The 18,965-nt window shown below is 36.6% G+C and overlaps 1 protein-coding gene across 3 annotated transcripts in view; it reads left to right on the forward strand.

Annotated features, from left to right (window-relative positions):
• USP48 (ubiquitin specific peptidase 48) overlaps nt 1–18,965 on the forward strand; it is a 77,975-nt gene that overhangs the window by 49,491 nt on the left and 9,519 nt on the right. For all 3 annotated transcript variants that reach the window (XM_074218192.1, XM_074218191.1, XM_074218190.1), the window contains exons 15-24: nt 1,510–1,581; nt 5,537–5,661; nt 5,781–5,903; nt 6,288–6,349; nt 6,878–6,988; nt 10,065–10,195; nt 10,681–10,787; nt 11,922–12,026; nt 15,199–15,354; nt 18,655–18,780. In XM_074218192.1, coding sequence (XP_074074293.1) covers nt 1,510–1,581; nt 5,537–5,661; nt 5,781–5,903; nt 6,288–6,349; nt 6,878–6,988; nt 10,065–10,195; nt 10,681–10,787; nt 11,922–12,026; nt 15,199–15,354; nt 18,655–18,780 — 1,118 coding nt within the window. The remainder of the gene's footprint in view (nt 1–1,509; nt 1,582–5,536; nt 5,662–5,780; nt 5,904–6,287; nt 6,350–6,877; nt 6,989–10,064; nt 10,196–10,680; nt 10,788–11,921; nt 12,027–15,198; nt 15,355–18,654; nt 18,781–18,965) is intronic.

The raw sequence follows: 18,965 nt of genomic DNA on the forward strand, positions 1-18,965 counted from the left end.
TTCAGTCTTCTTATTGACTTCCCCCCAAATCAATAAAAAATTCTTTTCTTTAGCTTTTAAAGCCTTTCATAATCTGACCTTTAATATCCCCTAATATAGTATGCTTTATCAATCTGACTCTTCATTTCCCCTGGTTGGCCTTTATGCCATTTTCCCTCTCCATCTGTTTCCTGGCTTCTTCATAGTCTCAGTAATAATCTTAGTTTCTTTTGTCTCTTTAGTTTATGTTGTAAATTCCTTATTTGTACATGGTTGATTGAATGTTGTCTCTCCCACTAGACCCGAGAGCCTTGAACAGTTTTTTTTTTGTTTTTTTTTTTTTGGTTCCCCCAGCACTTAGTGCAGTGCCTGAGACATGCTTGTTGACTGGTTTTGTATACTCAGGAGTACAGACATGGTCTATACACTTGAGAAACTATAGTGCTATTTTGTTGTCAACGTTTGAACCATAATTTAAGGAAAACATAATAAGTTTATTTTATTATTCAAGTTATTGAATTGTCTTGAAGTTATGAACCAAAGATTGGCTAACCTGAAATCATTAGATTATATCAGACCATTGTCTTTAATTCAGTTGAGAACTTAATCTTTAGCTTACTTGGACAACCATTTGTAGTTTGTTGTTTTTTAATAATGTTATTCTAAATTTTTTATATTCAGATGGTTCTGGTTGTTTTGTGGAGACCAACATGCTCCACAGAATAGAATACCTAGTTTGTAGATGGTAAAATGTTTGCACTAGGGAATTGAAAGCTCTTGATTCAAAATTAAAATTTCCACCCCCTGATTCGTGTACCGAGGGCCCTTTTTCACCATTAGAAAACAATATTCTTGTCATGTTTTTCTCCTACCTGTCACCTGCATTGAGCTGTCTTCAGTATTGTTCATTCCATATTCCTTTTTTTTAAAGTCTGTGTCTTTAGCAACCAGTGTAAAATGCACGAGCTACTTTGAATATTCTCAGTTCATTTCCTTTTGTGGAAATGAATCGTGCCTTTATGAGCAGCCCTTCTAGTTCTGCTTTATGTATGTATAATTCTTCTATCCATTTTCCTAAATGTGATTTCAAGAACATGTTTTTTGAATGTTGAAAGTCCCAGAGGTCCTTACATATCACAGTCATTACTATTTCCTGAATCAAATTCCACTCTGCCTCTGCTTCATTTTTCTGCTGGTTGTGACTTTGACTCAATTTTGCCCAGATGTGTTGAAGAGTAGAAAAATCTGAGATGCTTGTTGGAAGCCTTGTACAGATGTTCTTTTGAGTAGGTGGGAACAGTTCACTTTCTAGACCTGCTTTTCTTTCTTACTCCTTCCCCAATCAATTTGCCTTTTGAGAGGAGCGGAAGCCCTGCAGAAATGACTCTGCTGACAACTTTAGGAGATGCCCAGCATTCAGTAGTATTTTCTTTGTTTGAGGTTGTAGAGCTTGAATCTGCTTTGATTTTTCTGTTTTCCTAAAACAGTAATTGTGATATTTACTGTATTACCTGCTTGTCTTTTGATCAGATGATTCAAAGGATGACAAAAAAGATGAGGAAGAGGAGTTAAATTTTAATGAAGACATCCTGTGCCCCCATGGTGAGCTTTGGTGTAAACTGTGTTAATTACTCTTCCCTTTCTCTTCTCAATGATTAAATTTTTTTTCATTCTTGAATTGTGGCAGTGGGATGGGTAATTATAAATCTTCCCTCTATTCTGGAAACTACATGTAATTCTAGCCACAGAGTAATATGACTGAGTAAAATGTGTGATGGTCCTGCCAACTAACTCCTGCCTCTCTTGCCTCTTATTTCTTTCTTTGTTTTGATTCAATAAAAGAACTTAAATTGTTTAGATACTAAATTTTATAGAAGTAAATTATTTGACTAATTCTTTTTTGGGGCTTTTGTTTATGAGGGAGGATGCCTTTTGCTTCCTAGATATCAGTCAGTCAAAACCAAACAGGCCCTTGGAAATTCTCACTATACAGATGAATCCACAGAGAGAAACTTCAAGAGGTGAAGTGTTGTGGCTGTTGTGGCACAAATCCAGTGAACAGATTCCTGTCCTCACCCCCAAGAGGTAGCCATAGTACTCATCAGGGCAATCAGCCATCCTGTCAGTGATTGCTGATTGCCCTGATGAGTACTATGGCTACCTCTTGGGGGGGGACATCACCACTGTCCTGCTATCGCTGTAATTGTTTTTCATTCAGGGTACAGTTGTATCCTTTTTACCCATCCCACTGCCTGAATTCTAACATTCATAATGATTACATTTGACGCCAGGGTTGGTGTTCATAGGATGACCTGCTAAGTCCAAACAATACACAGATCCTTCTTACTGCTTCTTTTGCTGTTCAGCTTGTCCTTCATCTTCAGACATCAAGTACTCCCAAGCTAAAGTACATCAGAGCTTTGCCAGTAGACCAGCTCCAAGATCATGTTCTCATTTCCCTAATGTGTTAACATTGTATGATATTTAGAATTTTGATTGGTCCAGTAGTTAAAACTGAACTGACATTTCATTGGCTTGCTCTAAAGTAACATTTCTTGCTTTCCCAGGTCTGTTGTTAGGGGGAAATCCAGTACTGATTTGAGATAGGTTAGAGAAGAGAGAAATCATCAAATCAGGTTGTTTAAGAATATGTTTAAGCAGGGGCAGCTAGGTGGCGTGGTGGATAAAGCACCGGCCTTGGAGTCAGGAGTACCTGGGTTCAAATCTGGTCTCAGACACTTAATAATTACATAGCTCTGTGGCCTTGGGCAAGCCACTTTAACCCCATTTGCTTTGCAAAAACCTAAAAAAAAAAAGAATACATTTAAGCAAAAACAACTTTAAAATAAAGGATTAAACCTCATTCTTTGCTTGGGGAACTAAGGTTCTAAGTTGGCCTAAATGTTCCTTTTAAAAAATAAACATTGAGCCCACATACTTTTTATTTTTTTGAAAGAAAATGTTTTCAAGCACTTGACTTTGTTTTTAAATTGTCTTTTTCTTTCAAAGATAATTTTTTAAAAATGTTGAGGTCCAAACTTGCTCCCTCCCTTATTTCTTTCCCTGCCCTGGGTCTGCATTTCTCCCATCTCCCATTTCTCTTGCTACCCATTGTTGTCTCTCTAACTAGTTGGATAGGCTATCCCTGGGACAAATGAACTATCTTGTAAGGTTTCATTTAGTGATGGTGTCATAAGACTTTATTAAATACTTACTGTGGGCCAAGCATCAGCTGTGACTAGGGGAAAGTGCTGATACATGGGACAAAAGAAGTAATTAGGTAAGTGGAAGAAAGTCACAGGGCAAGAGTAAGACCAGATGATCAATGAAGTTTAATTATAAGACATTACTAATAGTTTTTTCTTAATACTGGTGACTCTTGTAGAGTATTTTACTTAAGTGATTTCATTCTCCTGCATCACTATGATAATAACATATTTATTTTGCATGCTCAGTGGGCAAAAGATGGGAAGAGATGAGGGATGAGAATTTTGAATTGAAAATAAAATTGAATTAAAAAAAGTGAGGGTAGAAGGTATGTACTAAAGAACTTCTGAAGTGGAATATGATGCTTGTTGCAGAGTCAGTCAACAAAAAGACTTTTCATGACCCACCTTGTGCTTGGACTTAAGGTCATACTAGTGCCATCTTCTTGTCAGAACATTTATGACATTGTGTTCTGACCCTTCGCTGCTTTGTTACTCTTGTTCATTTGGGCATCTCCTGACATAATAATACAGAAGTAGATAAATTCCCTGGCAGTTTTTAATTATGAAAATATTCTGTGTTTGTGAGATTTCCTGCCTGTCAGCCAGCGTTTATTACCTTTGGGTTTTTTGATAATAAGGTTGAAAATAGGCAGTTTATTAAAATGTGAAATTCATGAATTCTGCTTCTTAGTTTCCATCCATGCATCCTTTGGCGGTAGGTGAAGTCTTTGGATCCTGTCATGGATGATTTAATTGGTTTTTAATTAATAAAACACATAGAACTATAAATAAAACCACTGACCTTTAGACTGTGGGTTTTAAGAGAGCCAGCTGTTTTCTACAGCCATGGGTACAAGTCTTGGGAATCTAGCGTGAGGAGATATATATGTATATGTCATAATACTAAAATAATACAACATATTAGAATCACAAAAGGAAAAACCCAACTTCATAGATCTGAAATTAAGTACTTAGCTTCTAAAGGGCTTCATTGCTGTTTGGGTTCCATGTAATGATCTACTTTCATCTTTTCATAGAAATGGGCATTCTGTGATACTATGTACCCTCTCTATCAAAATTATTAATGAAATTTGTTGGTTATTCCCTCATTTCCAGAAAATCTATTAAAATTGGCTTTTGAATTGAATTATATGCTTTGCAGGAAATAATTATGCTTTCTGAAGATGAAAAATTTCAAAATGCTATTAGTTTTAGGACCACATTTAAATCATTGTGCTTTATAATGACCAGCAAATTTATGTTTAGAAGTTACTCTTAAATAATAGAGCAAAGGGCTTGGGGGAGATTTGTCCTAATTTCAGATTTGATTTCTCTGTCTTTTGATATTATTCTTCAAAGAAACTTAAACTGTATTTTGCAGAACAGTCCTAACCACAAAGCATATAAACTAAAATATTTGCTGTAAATTATAATTTAGGATTCAAATATCTCTAATGGATTAAGATTATACTTTAGTATTCCATGGTTAATTGATGTTCTAGTTAACCGTTTAGTGACAAGTCTTTTTTTAAATATTTATTAATATTTTTTATTTGTCACTAGGGAAATTTAGTTTCAGGTAGAGGAGAAGGAGGTCTGAGGGAAATCTCTAGTGGTGGCTGCTATACAGTTAACCTGGTGGCCAGCCAGTTAAGATTGTCCTTCTTTCTTCACCTTTTTGTTTATAAATTACATATATTAATTGAGTCTGATGCTTAAAATATAGGGGTCTTTGGATCAAGTGAGTAATTATTTTAACAGCTTTTGCACAGTTTGCCAGGGTTGCACAGACTCAGGAAAACTAATACATGTGAAAAGTTTTCATGAGCAAAATCTTAATTTGACCTTTTTGGCACTAATAAACTGAGCCAGATGTTTAAGCTCAAGATATGAGCCCATCTTTGGACGCAGAATATTTATATTCAGTTTGCTAGCCTGGCTGACTTAAGGTGGCAAAGCTTCTATTTAAAGGATCTTATCTCTGTTACTGATGTAGGCTTAAGATTTATGAGTTTGAAAGTGGAATATAGCATGTCACGGTGAATAATGAGTGGACTTTATGCTGCTGCTAGTGAACTAGGTATATAACAACCTGTAAAGGAAACCATGGGCTTCACTTCAATTTGGCAGTTAAGGCATGCTTAGAAAATTGCCCATAATAGGTTCCTACTTGTCAGGGATCAGAACAGTCACAATTTCTTTAGCAGTTAGGAAGTGAGAGTGAAGACCCCCTTCTAAAGACCACCAGGAACAAGTATGTTCATTTATGGTTTTCTTCCATCTGCAGGAAGGGCTACTGTATTTTGTGCTTTTTCTTTTTCAAAACCAAGCAAGATGGTTTTTTACAGGTAATTTATGTATAACAGAAAATGAGAGACGTCTTGTTTCTAAAGAGGCTTGGGGAAAACTGCTACAATACTTTCCAAAAGCTCCAGAATTTCCAAGTTATAAAGAATGCTGTTCCCAGTGTAAGGTGTGTATGTCTTCTGTGTTATTTGATATGGCTTCGTCTAACTTGCCAGTATATTATCATGATCATTGTTTTGAAGGGAAGGAAGAATGAAAGAACTGATGTATTTTGTCCTCATTCAGATTCTGGAAAGAGAAGGAGAAGAAAATGAAGCCTTACACAAGATGATTGCAAATGAGCAAAAAACTTCTCTCCCAAACTTGTTCCAAGACAAAAGCAGACCCTGTCTTAGTAATTGGCCTCAGGTATGGAGAAACTGAAGAAACCCACAAGGATAAATAACATTTTTAAAAGGCCAATGCTCTAGGGCCTAATGACCTATGTCAATCTTCTATTAAATGGATTTTCCCTTTGACATGCATTTTTTGGTAGTTAAGAAGGCCTTGTTTAATATTATTATATAATTGTAAAATTTGCAATTTTAGTAGAAAGAAATGAACATGGATCTATAAAAATCATTATAAAACATATGAGGTCGTCATTTTGTTTTGTGATTTAATGCTCTCTTGCTGATTTTCCTTAATTTCTTTTTAAATGCTAATTTGAAAAATCTATATTGAAGTATGTACTATTTATATCATAATACTGGATTTTTTTTTATTATTATTTATGTGAAATGCCCTTTTTAGGAGACAGATGTGCTTTACATCGTATCCCAGTTTTTTGTAGAAGAATGGCGGAAATTTGTGAGGTATTTTTTAAAATTTTACTTAATTTCATCTTTTGTCTTCCTATTTCCCTCCACCCACTTAAAAACCTCCCCTTTCCTCCTTCAGTTCTGCCGAAGGTAAATTTACATCTTCCCTTTCCTTTGCCAAATCCTTTTTATTTTTTAAATCAGAAAGTCAAAATATTTCTCTTTCCATATTTCTGTGACATTAGCACAGACTTTCATTGCCAGATCCTTATGGTTCACTGCCCTTGGCATGGTAAATAACCCTAAAGTTAATTATCTTCTAGGTTGGATTGAAAGTTTATTTTTGGCAGGAATATATACTGTCTCTTTTCCTTAATAATGCTGTAGGTGATCTCATAACAATTCTGCAAAACCTACATGTATCTATCCTCCCTCTCTTGTTTAGCAAAATTCATCCAAGTAAATTCATCACCTTATACCTGTTACCTTGTTTTAGAAGGATTGTCACCCAGTTATGTACCTTTTTTTCCTTCCATCTATTCAAATCAGAATTTTGTTCATTTTTATTGTCCTTTGGAATAGGCGGCCTACCAGATGTAGCCCTGTATCATCAGTAGGAAACAGTGCTCTTCTCTGTCCTCATGGTGGACTTATGTTTACTTTTGCTTCCATGACCAAAGAAGATTCTAAACTGTGAGTTTTTTCTGTTCATGTGTATTGTTCTCTGGAGTTGATTTGTGAACTTTGTGATACTATCTTTACAAAAGACATCTTTAGAAATCTTTAGAAAGATTTGCAAGGCAAAATGCCTCTGATCAGAATTTGATTCTCCTTTTTTCTTTGGGAAAGAAAGTCTTTTCCTCCTGGACCTTAGTACTAACAAAGTAGAAAAAAAGAAGGTGCTCTTAAATCTGCTTCTGATTGTTGACCTTTTCATGAATCAAAAGACATGAGCTTGTGGGGATATATATACTTAATAGTCATATGATTCTAGTTCCCTTAACTGTTGTAGTAATCTTGCCAAAAAGTTGTAGCGATTTTATTCTGAATAAACTATAACCATGAAACCAGAGAAGGGTATTTCATCCTGTGTACTTTTTTTCCCCTTCCCTTGAAATGCCCAGTTCTGCCCTCTTCTCTAGACATGTATTTTCTTTGTCCATTAGATCAAAAGCTTGGACTACATTTTCCTGATCCTCAACATCCCTTCCATGTCACAGGGGAGAGGAATATGCTACCCTGTCTCGAAAATCTGAGGAAAACTTGTTGGACCTCCCTTTTGTACCAGAAAAAAATCAGAATTTTTTTCTTTTATGGGATGTTTGCAGAAATTTATTATGATGTTTGATTTGGATTTTGAATTTTTGAATTACTCAGTTTTTTCTAGGTCAGCTGCTGGCCTTCTTGTGTCATCTGAGGCTTCTGCAAAACTCCCCAACCAACTCCCGTTTACTTTTTTAGCTTTTTGCAAGGCAAATGAGGTTAAGTGGCTTGCCCAAGGCCACACAGCTAGGTAATTATTAAGTGTCTGAGATTGGATTTTAATCCAGGTACTCCTGACTCCAGGGCTGGTGCTTTATCCATTGCGCCACCTAGCAGCCCCCCTTCCCATTTACTTTTTTATGCTAACCCATTCTGTATTGAAATCTTTATTTTATTTTATTTTTTATTTTTATTTTTTTAGGTTTTTGCAAGGCAATGGGGTTAAGTGGCTTGCCCAAGGCCACACAGCTAGGTAATTTAAGTGTCTGAGACCGGATTTGAACCCAGGTACTCCTGACTCCCAGGCTGGTGCTTTATCCACTGCGCCACCTAGCTGCCCTTTATTACTCTCTTTTTTGTTTTGTTTTGTTTTTTTTGCAAGGCAATGGGGTTAAGTGGCTTGCCCAAGGCCACACAGCTAGGTAATTATTAAGTGTCTGAGGTTGGATTTGAACTCAGGTACTCCTGATTCCAAGGCCAGTGCCACCTTGAAATCTTATAATAGGGAAAGTCACAGTGTGGAAAGGAGAACTAAAAACAATGTTCTGTGACACTTAGGAATTATTTATCTTTCAAGAAAATTGTCAAGAATCATTTATTACATACCTAGTATGTGTTTGGAACTTTACTAGTCTTCAGGGATAAAGAGACAAAAAAGATTAGAGTGAGGAAAAAGGAATTTAGCAAAATTCACCAGCTTATCAATCAGATCTGAGTATGTCAATCTAGTGGTACTTCAAAGTGCCATTCAGCAAGTAAAGCACTTGGGATACAAAGAAATGCAGAGAGAAGCCTCTGCTCTCTGAGAGATCAAATTTATACCTCAGACTCGTTGAAGAACACCAGAGAAGAGTCATTACAGAAGATAGGCCTTTTAAAGGAAGGAGACAGACTTAAGAAACCAGTGATTTGCCAGGGTGGAAAGGTAGGAAGGAACCACGTTAACAGGACTTTGAAGGCCAGACATTTGTGATATTTCTGGTGCCACTGGATTATATTGAATATACCTTGCATTGAATCATTTGGATTGGAAAGAGACTTGAGGTAAGGGAGAGAAACCATTTTCCAAATGTGAACTGAAGAGTGCCTATACCAGGATGGTGGTGGCGATGGCAGCATTAGGGGAAAGGAAATGTAGAAGTGAGATGTTAGAAAGCAACAGATAGAAATGGTGGAAGGGGGGAGGAGTCAAGAACAATACCTTGGTTTAACATTTAGGTGACAGGGAAGCATATGCCATCCTTCACATTAATAGAGATATTTAGATGAGGGCAGTGTGGAATGGGATCCAACTATGACCAGTTGCAAAGATAATTTTTAAGTGATTTACCTGGGACAGCTAGGTGGCGCAGTGAATAGAGCACTGGCCCTGGAATCAGGAGTGCTGAGTTCAAATTCGGCCTCAGACACTTAATAATTACCTAGCTGTGTGACCTTGGGCATAACCCCATTGCCTTGCAAAAAAAAGTGGCTTACCTGATTTTAGAAATGTAAGAGTGTAGAAAGAGAATAATTTTGGGGTTGCTTATAGGGCCAATGTCAGGCACTGAAAATAGTCATATCTTAGATGCATGAACTGCTTTGGCTGGCTTCAGAGCCTTAGGAGATCATCTGGTCTGGCTCATCTATTTTATAAGTGAAGAAGTTGAAGACCAAAGAGAGATTCCCAGTGAGCACTTTCTCTGGGTCTCTCAGTCAATTATTCTCATAGCTGACAGTTGAAATCAGGGCATCAAGCTCTATTCCAGGCTGTCTCTCTTAGTGGTCATTTGAGTCTATTTGAGAAGTGTTGAAACTAGAATGATTTTTCTTCTGCTGTTAACTTTGGTAGAAATAAGGTCACCATTTCATCATTTTAAACTTGTTAAAAATTTTTGAAATCATTCCAATATATATTTTCAGGAATATCATTAGGAAATATTACCAGGTCTACATATAATTTAAAATATATAGACTTGATGTTTACTGTACTTCTAACAAACAGAACTATAAAAAAAACCACTGAATTTAGGAGTTTCTTGCATTTTTAAATGAAAGACTTCATGACTACTTATCAGATATATCACAAAGGGAACGATGTTTTCAAGTATAGGTTTGAATTTTAACCTCTTATATCCAACCCTACTTGGCTAATCTCTCCTATTGAGTAATTATTAGCATTTAATGGAGCTAGAATACTGTACATTATTTTCATTTTAAGCTGTTCAACTAGTAGAATATTTATGTTAGTTAGAATTATTGGTGTGTGACTTCACGATGTCATAAGGAATGGTGTTTCTTTGCACAGTATAGCTCTCATATGGCCTAACGAGTGGGAGATGATACAAAAGCTATTTGTTGTGGATCATGTAATTAAGATTATCAGAGCTGAAGCAGACGAGTCCAGCCCTACACAGATGCTGTACACGTCAGAGCCCAGTAAGTGAGCCTGTAGCTTAATTGTCTGAGGTGGGAGGGAGTCTGGAATCATTACATATAATAGTGGTGCCACCAACATGGAACTAGTATTTGTAAAGTGCTTCCCCTCTGCTTTCCTGAGGGGGCAGCTGTGTATCTTAGTCCAAATGCAGAGCAGATTTTCATGATGAGAGAAAGAGTGTGAGTGCGTGTCTATATGTCCATCCGGACATATTCAGACTCCACCTTTCCCTTATTTGAAGCTAGCTACAGAAAGAACTCTCTGGGTCCCCATCCAATCTGTGTCTGTCCCTTCAGTTTCTTTTCTCTCTGGGACAACAGGGCCACTTATACTTTCACTTTTCCTTAAAGGTATTATATAAGGAGTCTGTTGTAAATTGTTGGGGATATGGAGATTGCTCAATTATGTCCTATTTGTACTTTGTACCTTTGTCACTATAATTCCTCAAACCTTTTGTCTTTTTATAAAAACACCCACATTGTAGGTCTTTGTCCAGAATGCAGGGAAGGGTTATTGTGTCAACAGCAGCGGGATCTTCGAGAATACACTCAAGCCACTATATATGTACATAAAGTTGTGGATAATAAAAAGGTATTCATTCTTTTTTTGGATGCGCCCAACTGTTATTTTTTTATTATTATTATTATTATTTTAGATTTTTCAAGGTAATGGGGTTAAGTGGCTTGCCCAAGGCCACACAGCTAGGTAATTATCAAGTGTCTGAGGTTGGATTTGAACTCAGGTACGCCTGACTCCAAGGCCGGTACTCTATCCACTGCACCACCTAGCCGCCGCCCCCCCCCCAACTGTTATTAATATCTTGAACTTAAAGATTATTTTCTTTGCAGAGGTAATCCTCAGATCATTTGAGAACAGTTTAAGGGCAAGAAGTAGAAGAGTCATTTCAATTTAGACAACAAGCACGTGTTGTATGTGCTTATGCTGTATTCGAAGTCTTTCCAAGTTGCTGTTAACTTGCTTTATCTTACTACATTTTCTATATGGAGGAGACAGTATGTTACAAATACATTGATTTCAGAGTCAGATCTTAATTTAAGCCTACATTGTCACTAAATGCCTATCTGAAATTGATAGTCATTTTCTTCCCTGAACTTACCTATAAAATGAAAGATTGACATAGATATTTCTAATGCTAAAAAGCTCTTTGATTTTGTGTCCTCCTATCTAGCCCCCCCCGCGGCGCCCCCCCCCCCATTTTATTCTGTGCCACGTTAGAAGATTTTGGATTTGAACTTTAGTGACCCATTAACATTTTTTTAAATATCCATTATTTTTCTTCTCCCTCCTCCAATAAATGCACTTCAAGAATTGATTATACAACACTAGCATTGTGTGTAACACATTACTTTTGGCCCTTTTAAATAATGTCCACAACTGGTTCCTTACTTTGATATTCACCATAGTATCAAATTCTTTACTTCCCTTTTTTTCTTTTTTTTTTAAGGTTTTTTTTTTGCAAGGCAAACAGGGTTAAGTGGCTTGCCCAAGGCCACACAGCTAAGTAATTTTTAAGTGTTGAGACCGGATTTGAACCCAGGTACTCCTGACTCCAGGGCCGGTGCTTTATCCACTACGCCACCTAGCTTCCCTTGCTTTTAATAAGGCTTCTCAACCTTCTTGACCAGTTAGGTTCCCAAACTCTCAGTAGTTTGTCTTTTTAAATCCTTCCCAGCTGTTGATCCTTTCTCTTACTGTGCTTTTTAGGTAATGAAGGAAGCAGCTCCAGAATTGAATGTTAGTAGCTCAGAAACTGAAGAGGACAGGGAGGAAACGAGGCCAGAAGGGGAGAAAGATCCAGATTTTAATCAGGTAAGTATAGTATCAGAAATTATTTTTCATTCATAATTGCATTTTGTCCTTCCAAATGATATATTACAGAATATATCACAAATCTATTGGCAGGGGGCAGGTTGATTTAAAAATGTAATTATGTTTAACTGCTGAATAAAACGTTGTGTGATACATTACCTGTTATGGGAAAATTCTTAAAAATTTTCTGTAAGAGTAGAGGTCAAAGGATTGCTAGGTGGCACAATGGATAGAGCACCGGCCCTGGTGTCAGGAGTACCTGAATTCAAATCCGGCCTCAGACACTTAATAGTTACCTAGCTGTGTGGCCTTGGGCAAGCCACTTAACCCCATTGCCTTGCAAAAACCTTAAAAAAAAAAGAGTAGAGGTCATTCATTGAGTATACCTGTGAGAAGCTTCATTATGGGAGAAACAAAGAAAAATAGCTAGACAGCCATCTCTCTCTTTGTCTGATGAGATCTAAGAATTTGCCACTTGTTGCAATCTGACTTTTTTTGAAAGATGTTATTTATTTTGAATTTTACCCCTCTTCTTGCTTCCCTCCCCTCACCCCCCCACAGCAGTCTGTTAGTTTTTACATTGTTTCCATGGTATACATTGATCTAAGTTGAATGTGATGAGAAATAAATCATATCCTTAAGGAAGAAAAATAAAAAAGTATAAGAGATGGGAGCGACTAGGTGGCGCAGTGGATAGAGCACCGGCCCTGGAGTCAAGGAGTACCTGGGTTTAAATCCGTTCTCACACACTTGATAGTTCCCTAGCTGTGTGGCCTTAGGCAAGTCACTTAACCCCATTTGCCTTGCAAAAATCTAAAAAAAAAAAGTATAAGCAAAATTACATAGTAAGATAACTTTTTTGTTTTTTTATTTTTAAATATTAAAGATAATAGTCTTTGATCTTTGTTCAAACTCCATAACTCTTACTTTGGGTACAGATGGTATTTTCTATTGCAGATACCCCAAAATTGTGCCTGATTGTTGTACTTATGGAATGATTAAGTCCTTTAAGGCACCCTGACTCCTACCACACTCAACCCAGGCCTAGTATTGAATAAGAATTCTTGAACTTGAACTGGGATAAAAAGCCTAGTATAAAAGCCTTAGCTCTGGCATTTATTGGCCAAGATCCTGAACTAATGATCTCTTAAGCTACCTCTGTTTCTTCATGTCAAAAGAGGATTATAATAATCTTGACTTGTTCTGAGGGAAAAACACTTGTATGTATGCATGCATGCATGTATGTATGTATCTATATGAAGACCAGAAAAGGTCATACTGGCCTTCTCTTGTTCATCCAGGGCATTTTGAGGACTCCTTATGCAAATGGTTAACAGCTGAGTGACTCAATTGATGATGTAATATTGCTTGCCAGACTATGAAATTTGAACATTGTTTTTGGGACTAAGAAATATGTCAAGAGTTTTCAAGAGTGAAAACACTTTTCTGCTTTGTTAAGAAACACAATTTATATGCATTCACAACTTCAGGTATAGAAACTATAAAATGGGGTGGGGAGGTTAAAGTTGTTAAATGCTGAAGCAAATTATCAAGATAAAAAGCAAGATGAGAAAAATCCTTAAATCTTGATCTTAAAGTCTTGATTGTCAAGATCTGAAAGCTGGAAATGTCAATTATTTTAAAAGCATTCATTCTTGTAAAAATAGGATGAATAATGTCAATTTAAGAGATGAGGTGTTCAGAAAGAATTGTAAGGGCTCTGAGTAAGATTCTGATAAAATGTCAGAATTAATTTGACATTTTAATCTTGATCAATTCCCATTTTTTAGTTGACTTTAAAATCTTGTCTGTTTTCAACACTTAAACATTGTAAAATCCTTTCCATTTTCTATGAATAAAAAAGTTTATCACAAGATTGAAACTTTATTTTTTGCTTATAGGCATTAACACATTATCAATAAAACATAAAATATTTGGAAATAAGGTGACATTGACCCTTATGAGGCATAATATATGGGCAAGCCTGCATTTTTCACAATTTCATATGAAATACCAAAACTCCCAAAGAAGAGTCTCTGGTGTACTTATGATTGTTCTTTGGATTTACAGAAAATTGTGTCAAAGAATGCCAGAATTAGAGCTTGTGGAAAAAGGAGCCATAGAAATAATAGTATTAATGGATAATGTGGGTTTGGAGAGTATCCTCAAATTAATCTTTAACATTAGCAAAGGGTTGAAGTAATCACCTCCTTTTTAATATTATGATTTGTAGTTCAATTATAATTAGGCCTCTCCAATTCAGAAAAATTTTGCAAGACTCTATAGAGTCTTATTGCAGAAGGAAATTTTCCTGCCTTTCATTAATCAGTAGTTCTCTTAAATTTACTGTTCTTTTTTCCTAATCCATGTGGCTGAATGTCCTGAAGTCTTGCACTGATCCTATGCATTTGTTAATATTACCACAACTCCATCTCTCCCCATCCATAACCCAGGACTCCCACTTTTCTATATATCCATTTTTTTAGGCTTTTTTTTTTTGGAAGGCAAACGGAGTTAAGTGGCTTGCCTAAGGCCACACAGCTAGGTAATTATTAAGTGTCAGAAACCGGATTTAAACCCAGGTACTCCTGACTCCAGGGCCAGTGCTTTATCCACTATGCCACCTAGCCGCCCTTTCTATATCCATTCTTCATGGCTCCCTACTATCTAGTTAATGGAAAATTAATAAGTCCTTTTTGAGCCACAGATCACATGCCCTGTCTCTAACCTTCCAACAAATAACCTTTTTTTCTGCATTAACAGCCTTACTTCAACTGTGTAACTCTTCCTAAAACAGAATTGACCTAGTTATTTTTTTTAATGGTATTTTGTTACTGAGACCAGCTTCTTCCTTTGTCTGTTCTCCCTTGGAGTGAGCTGACCCTTTTTGTTCTTTTTCCTCGGTGCTATGTAGTTCTAGATGGACTTGTCTGGAACTCAACTCACACCCCCTCTTTCCCTTTTCACTGTCTTCTTGCAGATTTCTGAAGTGGAGATTTTAGCCTCCTGTGTTACTTGAATACTCTAACATGGTTCATAAGAAAAAATGATTATTTTCTACTACTGCTGACTTCATCCTGACTTTTGGCTCTTTGTTTTTATGACTTTTTTAAAATTCAGAATGTTCTGCTATCTATAATATAGTTTCTTTTGGATTCTTTTTTTTTCTTAGACCAACGGTGGAACAAAGAGGCAAAAAGTATCCCATCAGAATTATATTGTTTATCAGAAGCAGGTTATTCGAAGGAGCATGCGGCACCGGAAAGTTAGGGGAGAAAAGGCACTGCTTGTTTCAGCTAATCAAACATTAAAAGAACTAAAAATCCAGGTAAGAAAAGGGAGTAGATAAATTTATATCCTATATTTTGTTCTAATTATGCGAGGAAGGTCGACTTTTTTCTTTTATTTTTTTTCAATTTTCCAATTACATGCAAAGAATTTTTAACATTCATCCTTTTGCAGGCTTTTGAATTTCACATTTTTTTGTCACTCCTTTCTCCTCTTTCGCATGACAGTTATTTGATATAGGTCATATTAAACATTTCTATTTTAGTCATATTGTGAAAAAGAAATCAGAACTAAGGGAGGGAAATATGAGAAAGAGGAGGTCAGTTTTTAAAGGAATTCAAAGGAATTTTAGCTCTCAAATGAGTACACATGAGCAGGATATATGGGAATTCCGAATAATTAGGGAATACTATAAAATGGGCACTAATAGTATTTTCCTTCTGTGGAATTGTGAAGAAAATGTAAACCTTGAAAAGCACTGCTGAATTGTTGCAGCTGACAGTGTGTTATTTGTAACTATGGAGAGTACCTTAATCTGTCATGAAAATACAGGATACAATGTTGATATTGTTCTAGGACAACATTTTTTTTAGGTGGGTTTTTTTTTTTTTTTTTGGCAAGGTTAAGTGACTTGCCCAAGGAGGGATTTATTAAGTGTCTGGGGCTAGATTTGAACTCAGGTACTCCTGACTCCAGGGCCACTGTGCCACCTAGCTGCCCCCCCAGCCATCTTTTTTATAGCACACTGCTTTTTTGTATGTGGGAATAGTGTCTTTACAGTAGAACTTTCAGATAGATATCTGTCATCCATAGAAGTAGTATAGTGTAGTCTTCATTATCCTCTTGTTGTCTCTGTTTACTCCTATGTAAAATGGACACAATATAAAGTACTCTACCTTTTGCCTAAAATAAAGGAGTTTCCCAAGTGAACCCATTTGCTGATGGCAATAAGCCATTGGTATTCTTCTATCACACTTTAAAAGTTTCAGTAACTGGTCAAAGAGGACCTCTTTTTCCTTCTGATTTCATCCCTTGCCTTTTTTAGACCACTTGGCTATTTTGAATGATGACAACACTGACTGAATGTAGTACATCTTGCTTTGACAGAACTAGTATTAGATGTCTAAATGTTATTTTATTTTATTTTATTTTTTAAGGAAAGATTTTATTTGAGCTTTACAATTTTACCCTTATTCTTGCTTTCCTTCCCCCACTCCCCATAGAAGGTAGTCTGTTAGTTTTTATATTGTTTCCATGGGATACATTGATGTAAGTTGATTGTGATGAGAGAGAAATCATATCCTTAAGGAAGAAAAATAAATTATAAAAGATAGCAAAATTACATAATAAAATAACAGGCCCCCCCCCCCCCCAAATTGAAGGTAATAGTCTTTGGTCTTTGTTTGAACTCCATATTTCTTTCTCTGGATACAGATGGTATTCTCCTTTGCAGACAGCCCCAAATTGTCCCTGATAGTTGCAGTGATGGAATGAGCAAGTCCATCAAGGTTGATGATCCACCCCCATGTTGGTATTAGGGTGTACAATATTCTTCTTGTTTTGCTTTTCTTACTCAGCATCAGTTCATGCAAATCCTTTCATACTTCCCCTGAATTCCCATCCCTCCTAGTTTCCAGTAGAACAATAGTGTTCCATGACATACATATGCCACAGTTTAAGACATTCATCTAATTTCCAATTCTTTGCCACAACAAACAGGGCTATGAATATTTTTGTCCAAGTGATGTTTTTTACCTTTTTTCATGATCTCTTCAAGGTATAGACCCAGTAGTATAGTTGCTGGATCAAAGGGCATGCACATTTTTGTTGCCTTTTGGCATATTGAATGTTCTTTTAATCATGAGTAGTTAATGTAACATTCCCCCACCCTGGCACATCCACCTTTTGCTCTCATCAACTTAGGGGCTGTTCCTCCTTTTCATAAACTCAGCCGACTATGTGAATGGTAAGCATTCTACGATGCCAGTCTTTCAATAACTTAGATATGTCCCTGTGCATGAAGGAGTCCTTATACCTTTTGATTTGTGGATTGTCCTTTTTGAGAAAGAAACTGAAATAGACAGAAAAAAAACTAACCTCTCCCTCCCATCAGTCATTTGGAATAGCTGCTGAAAGACAGCAGGCAACAGCTGTTGGGATGAATCCCCAGCACCCCTCTCCCTGTCAACCCCCTGACAATTTGTTTTCGTTATTTCTTCTTTCCTCTCCTGTTCGCTTTTCTGGGATCCTAGGAAGCCAAACACTAGAGAAATAAAGGACAATAAGCCCAGTTTGCAACCCAGCATCATTGTGTGTATAAAATTGGAATTTCTGTTCTTTATTGAATCTTTCAGTATTGTTATCCATAAGGAATGGTGAAACTATAGGAGATTTAATTTGGATTTTTCCTTTGGAAAAAGTTCTCTTTTATATCGTATAATGGGGGGGGCCCAATATCCATTTATTTAATATTGCCATTTGCGAGGAAATTCTGTGATTTCTCAGGCTTGGTGAAGCAGATCTGCACAATCCATACTACCACTGATTTCCTCATGAGGAATTCAGATAGATGAGAAGCAGCAGAAGCGTTCTAATTACTTATTGCCTAAAGGGAATGTCTTTTGTTAATTTTTTTTTAAATCTTTCTTTTCTGATAATGGTGGATCAGAGCTCATTTTAGGAAAGATAACTCACATTCTTTTCCCAAGAAACAGAATAGAATAGCTTTTTCCAGTGCTCTGTGAAACAGATTATAGTCCTTTATAATACCAAGTTGTTAAGCTATGTCTGATCAGAGGGCATAGTACAGTGTCCTCACTTTTAGAAGAAGAATTTTTGTGCAGGCTGGAATAGTTGACAAGTAAGAAATGTGGATCTTCTTTTGGCTGTTTGATAGGTAGAATTTAGATAGGAAGAGGGCAGGCAGGCATCCTCTTCATCCTCACTCACAGTCTAGCTCCCACACTTTTGTCCTTTTATGCCTTCCTTCCTTCCTCGCATATCAACCTCCTTGGGAGTTCTACCCTTTGTTTGGGGGTAGGGGTGGGAACAAAAGAAGCCATGAACTTTCAGAAAAATAGATTGCTGAAACAATAGTTATTTAATTCTTCCTTCTCTCCTGCCTACCAGACCTCCTAAGTATGTTCCCAGATATATTAGGATCTGGTTCTCAATAGAAATTCAACAAGTGGGTTGACTTTAAATACTTCCAAGGCTTTTGTACTCTATGGAGCTGCCTGTTCTCTTTTTAGATTGCCTGCATTGGGTGTTAACATCATATTTAGAGGAGAATGCTTTTTTTCTTGTATAACCAAACATATTCTGTTTTGTATTGGCACAGATCATGCACGCCTTCTCAGTAGCTCCTTTTGACCAGAATCTCTCAATTGATGGGAAAGTCCTAAATGATGACACTGCAACCCTGGGTACCCTTGGCGTCATTCCTGAATCAGTTATTTTGTTAAAGGTAATGAACAGTTACTATCACATGACAGATAAGGTTTCTTGAAGACTTCTTTTAAGTACCTTTCCCATAGCCACTAGGCCTTATTCATTAAGGACATAACTCTGGTGCATGAAGTTTAGAGACCGAACCAGGTACAAATGCTGTCTTTGTTTACTGTCTGTATGTCTTTGAATAGTTCACTAGTC

This window comes from Macrotis lagotis, chromosome 1 (assembly GCF_037893015.1).
Source record: "Macrotis lagotis isolate mMagLag1 chromosome 1, bilby.v1.9.chrom.fasta, whole genome shotgun sequence".
In the NCBI taxonomy this organism is placed as follows: Eukaryota; Metazoa; Chordata; class Mammalia; order Peramelemorphia; family Peramelidae; genus Macrotis; species Macrotis lagotis.